Here is a 5,385-nt window from a genome sequence, read left to right on the forward strand (position 1 = left end):
GCGCGGTGGGCAGGAAGCGCAGAGCCAGAGCAGCCAGGTGGCCACGATGCCCCAGCCGCTCCTGCTGCTCCTCCTGCTCCTCCGGCCGCTCTGGGCCGCGCAGGCCTGGAACGCTGTGCCGCTGGACTTGGCCACCGCACGGCCGCTGCGCTCCGTGAGCCCCGCCTTCCTGTCCTTCACCATCGATGCCAACCTGGCCACCAACCCGCGCTTCCTCGCCTTTCTGGGGTAAGCTCCGACCTCTGGGTCTGTCCCCTCCCTGCACTCCTGTTCCCTGCCCTGTGTTCCTGACCCACCACTCCCCTCTCCTCTGCAATGAAACAACTTTATTCTGGGATGTGGATGCTGTCACAGCAACCCTCCTCCAGCCCGCTGGAGCAGCCTCCCCTTCTTCATTCATTCAGCACAGGCTTGCTCAGCACCAGCTGAGCGTGTGAAGGGAAAGCCAGGCACAGAAAGAGCCAGCTGCCCACCACCTGGCCAAGACAAGGCACCTGGGACAGTGCTCCTGAGGGCAGGGGTTGGGTTTGCAGTGGGACACATCCAAAGGACAGGGCAAGGACTCAGGTGGACCCAGTGAGTGACCTTTAAAATATTAGGATGGTTTCGTTAAAAATATGAAAAGTTAGATAGGAAAGGTGTTTCAGGAGAGTGTTATTTCTCTGAATTCTTTCAGAAATGTAAACATTAAGATTTAGTATTTAATATATTAAATCTTAATATTTAATATTTAAGATGTAAGATAAGTGAGATACAGGAGACCACAGCAGAGACTCACAGAGCCCCAAGAAAACACTGTCTCTCCAATGTGAGGCAGCCATGTGTGGCCCCCACTTTAGAAGCCGAGTAGCAGGTTTGTGGCTTCCACCCATCAATGTAGACTGACCCCCAAATGAGGAGTTTCAGGGCCAGTGTGAGGTCACCCAGGCCACAGGGCCTCCAGGGAGGGCTGCACCTGTACAGCCCCTTATTCATTGCTGTCACAGGCAGAGTGTGCAGTCAGACTACACTCCGGGCCTTCCACTGTGTGCGTCTAGGTTAGGTGACTTGGTTTTTACAGATTGCCCAGCCACCTCTAGCAGAGTGGACTTTCTAGAACCTCCCTCTGGGAGACCAGGAGGATTTGATGAGTTTGTAAGTGCTTGGCACAGTGTTTGACTCAATGTGTAGAGTTTAGCATGGTTGTTTCTTCCTGGGAAACAGTGAATGTTTGGTACTATTGGCCACTTTCCCGTTTCTTTCGATCATCCTTACCTGTCCTGTTCCTGTAGCAGGAAAGAGAGAATTTCCTGCTGGGGAGGAGCCTCCTCTGCCGTCCTCATAGGTGTAGGAAGCTGACCACTCATGGCTGGGAGATGAGAAGAAGGGGGGTATGCTGGACCCCAGGGGTTTGGGAATGAAGTACATGTCCACTGACTGAGACGTGGGGGCTGAAGTTCTCTTTGGTTGTGGGCAGTATATGCCTCTGAGCCCAAGAAAGAGAAACTCCTACAGTAGGCTTTCAGTGTCCGGACCTGACCGCTCTGCTGGGGAGTACACTGCAGTGAACTTGCACCCCACCATAAGCACATGGACCTTCTGGTCTGCAGGGTAGTGAGTGTGGCTCTAGTGCTCCTAGAGGTTTCCAGCACTTTCTAGTGCTCCTCTTGGCTTCCAGCACTTTTTACTTCTTGCGTCTGTCTGCTCATTAAAGACCTGAGGGCACAGAGGAGCCCAGACTTCATTGCAGGCAGTAGACATAAGTGTCTCTTGTTTTATTTGTCTTTTACTTTTCCTTCTGGTTTATTGCCTCTCTAGGCCTCTCTCCAGGGCTGCCCCTGGCTATTTGTGGTCCCTTTCCCTGGAGGTCCGTCCTCTACACCTGCTCCCCAGGCCACCCACCAGTCCACATCTCACCTGCTCCTAGCTAAGACAGAAAAGGCAGGAACTCCTTTTGCTACAAAATTAAGGTGGAGGTCCATCTCCCTAGAGTGGCAGCACAGTTCAGGTGTGATAGTTGATATGTTGTGTCAACTTGAGAAGTTTAGAAGTTTAAGGGACTGAGCAGGGGGTCAGGGTCCTCACTTTGTACACATTCTCAGTCCCTGCAAGAGGAGGACATGGAAATGGTGTGAGTGCTACACCTGCCCCAGGCGTCAGGTAGCCTGCTTATAACATAAGGAAGGAAATGAGATTTGCTGTACCCCTCTTTTGTTCTTGTCACTTTTGCTGTCTTCTGCCGTCTTGATCTGTTGTCCCTCTGTCCCACCACCCTGCCTTTGAGCCTATTGATTACAGACTGAAACTTCCAGGAGCTGTGAGCTATATGAACCTTTTCTTTCTTAATTTGGGGCCTTGTGTATTTTGTCTCAGCAACGAAAGAAAAGTGATCAAGACAGGAACCATACTATGTTTAATGTCTATGTACCACAGAAGAAAGTGAGATGGGTTTATCTCAGGTCCCCAGAAGCAAAGGTGTGTGGGTTGGGATGGCCCAAGCTGAAGTAATGGGAAAGGTGGGGATGAAACAGATGGTGATGCTTCCTGAGCCTGTCTGAATGCACACAGTCCTGGCTACAGCCCTATGGATCTGTTATCATCCACACTTTAAAAATGAAGAAACTGAGGCTCAGGGAAACCAAATACATGGCCATGGTCAGCCATGAAGTGAAGGAAAGCAGAGGCTAGAAGCAGACTCTGATCACACTCTACCCAAAAGAAAGCAAAGCAGATTTTCTCTTAAATGGAAACAGGACGAGGCACATGAGAAAAAAGATTATCTGGAGACAACTCGGGTCATCGATGTGATCAAAAGAAGCATTGGCGTGCGGGGAGGAGGATCAGGGCTCAAACTTCTGAGGTCCTCAATGGGAAGCCCAAGCAAATAGAGGCAGGTGGTTTGGCTCTGGCTTCCCAAGGTGCCAGGCAGCCTCTTTCACATCTGTACCCAGAGAACACAGGGTACACAAAACTTAAATGCTAATGACCAAACAATTTAAAACAGTTGAAGATTTTAGTTTCTCTTCCTAAAAGGCCCTTGGGAGAAATAAAATATAATGTGAGCCTCATGTACTAGCACATCTGTAATTTAATTTTTTTTTTTCTGTATTTAGGGCAGGGTCTACAAGATGTTCAGGGTTTCACTACGTAGATCAGACTCATAGTGATTCTTCTGTTTTCAGCCTCCCAAGTACTGGGTTTACAGGCGTGCAACCATGCCCAGTCTCAATTGCCCCGGGCTCAGGGCCAGCACGGCAGGCCAGGGATTGAACCCCAGCCGCTGCACTCTGCCAAAGCAGGCACTTTAATCCGCTGAGCTATCAGGCCAGCCTTGTAATTTACAATTTTAAAGTACCCATATTTAAAAAGATAAAAAGAAATTGATGCAATGTTTTAATAATTTTATCCAGCTTAGTAGATCCAAGTCATTTTCCTTTCAACATGTGATCAATATAAAGTATTCATGAGATACTTGGTATTTCTTCTTTCAGACCCAGTGTTTCACTGCGAAGGGCATGAACTGCAGCTCGTGAGCTCAGGGGCCTTGTCGAGCTCAGGGGCCTTGTCGAGCTCAGGCGGCTGCCATTCTAGGGAGCGTGGCCGTGCTTCCCACACATGAGCACACGCGCCTCCCTGTGCAAGGCCAGGTGTGGAGCGCATCCTCCGTGTGGTAACGGTAGCGGGAAGAGGAGACCGGTGCTGCATGGCAGTAGTCTTAGTGACACAGTCCTGCTTGCTTTTCATGCCAATTTGCTGTTTCTCTAACAAAGTTGATCTGTCTTTTCAACTCATTAAATATTCATTAGAAACTTGCAACAATTAGATTCAGCTGTCTTCATTGGCAAACTAGCTCTTTACACTTGAAAAGCATTTATTATCAGTGTGAAGAGTACATTTTCATAACTAATTTTGGAAAGTACCAGATTGTCCTTGCGCCTGCAGCTGGCAGAAACAGCCAAGGGCAAGGAATGACCGAGGGATGAGAACAATCCAGTCTGACGCCTGGCTGTGCGCCTGGTGTTCCTAAGCCTTCCTCTGCTCCCCGAAAGCCCTTGGCATGGTGGCCCTGCTCTGTCCTCTGTGCTGCCCCAGGTGTGTCTCTGCAGCCACGCTCTTCTCTTGTCACTCTTTGAGTTCAGGCTGCACATTCTGCTGTAGTTCAGTCCTTTTGCAGATCCTGAGGGCAACTGTAAGATACTGGGACACAGTATCCACTAGTTTGAATGCAGATTGCTGTGGTTCAGATTCCTTTGATTCATTACCTTGGGAAGGTTTGCTTAGTTGCGTTTTGTCTAGATCCCTCATCTGTAAAGTGAGGATTGTACCAACACCTATCTTCTTAGGCTGTTTTGAGTCTTGGGAAAAAATTCACGTAACATGCATGAACTCTCTGCTTGGACTCAGTGCTTATGAGAGGTGGGTGCCATAACTCCCCCATGAGGTTCTCATCCAACGATCCTTGTAACTGCTCGCTGTTCCCCTCACACTTCTGTCACCTCCAAGTACCACCATCAGCCCACACTTCAAGTCCACCTGAATGTGTTTCTTGATTCACACCTTTAGTTGATAATCTTCACGCAGTCTTGCAATGGAGTCAGCTTGCACGAGCTTGGGAGCTGAGTGCTTTTCTCTTCCTGAGTCGAGGGGCATCACACTGCTATGTTAAAAGCCACATTAGTGGCTTTCTGTCAGCTGGCCAAGATGCCAAAAGGGAAGAAGGCCAAGGGCAAGAAGGTGGCCCCGACCCCTGCTGTTGCGAAGAAGCAGGAGGCCAAAAAGGTGGTAAATCCCTGTTTGAAAAGAAGCCAAAGAATCTTGGAATTGAACCAGACATCCAGCCCAAGAGAGACTCACCTGCTTTGTCAAATGGCCCCGCTACATCCAGCTGCAGTGACAGACGGCCATCCTATATAAGCGGCAGAAGGTGCCCCCTGTGATTAACCAGTTCACCCAGGCCTTGGACCGCCAAACAGCTGCTTAAGCTTGCTCACAAGTACAGACCAGAGACCAAGCAAGAGAAGAAGCAAAGGCTGTTGGCCAGGGCAGAGAAGAAAGCTTCTGGCAAAGGAGATGTCCCCACTAAGAGGCCACCAGTCCTCAGAGTAGGTGTCAACACTGTCACCACTCTGATAAAGAACAAGAAGGCTCAGCTCGTGGCAATTGTGCACAACATGGACCCCACTGAGCTGATCATATTCCTGCCTACCCTGTGTCGCAAGATGGGGGTCCCTTACTGATTCACCAAGGGGAAGGCCACGTTGGGGTGTCTGGTCCACAGGAAGACCTGTAGCACTGTCACCTTCACGCGAGTCAACTCAGAAGACAAAGATGTGCTGGCTAAGCAGGTGGAGGCCATCAGGACCAACTACAGTGACAGATACAATGAGATCTGCCATCACCAGGGAG

At 49.7% G+C, this 5,385-nt stretch overlaps 1 protein-coding gene across 1 annotated transcript in view; it reads left to right on the forward strand.

The window, feature by feature from the left end:
- The window catches only part of Hpse (heparanase), a 33,564-nt gene continuing 28,179 nt past the window's right edge, over positions 1–5,385 (forward strand). Inside the window, exon 1 of the mRNA XM_004629274.2 lies at positions 1–228. Coding sequence (XP_004629331.1) covers positions 47–228 — 182 coding nt within the window. The 5' untranslated portion in view covers positions 1–46. The remainder of the gene's footprint in view (positions 229–5,385) is intronic.

This window comes from Octodon degus, unplaced genomic scaffold (assembly GCF_000260255.1).
Source record: "Octodon degus isolate 3935 unplaced genomic scaffold, OctDeg1.0 scaffold00028, whole genome shotgun sequence".
Classification (NCBI taxonomy): domain Eukaryota; kingdom Metazoa; phylum Chordata; class Mammalia; order Rodentia; family Octodontidae; genus Octodon; species Octodon degus.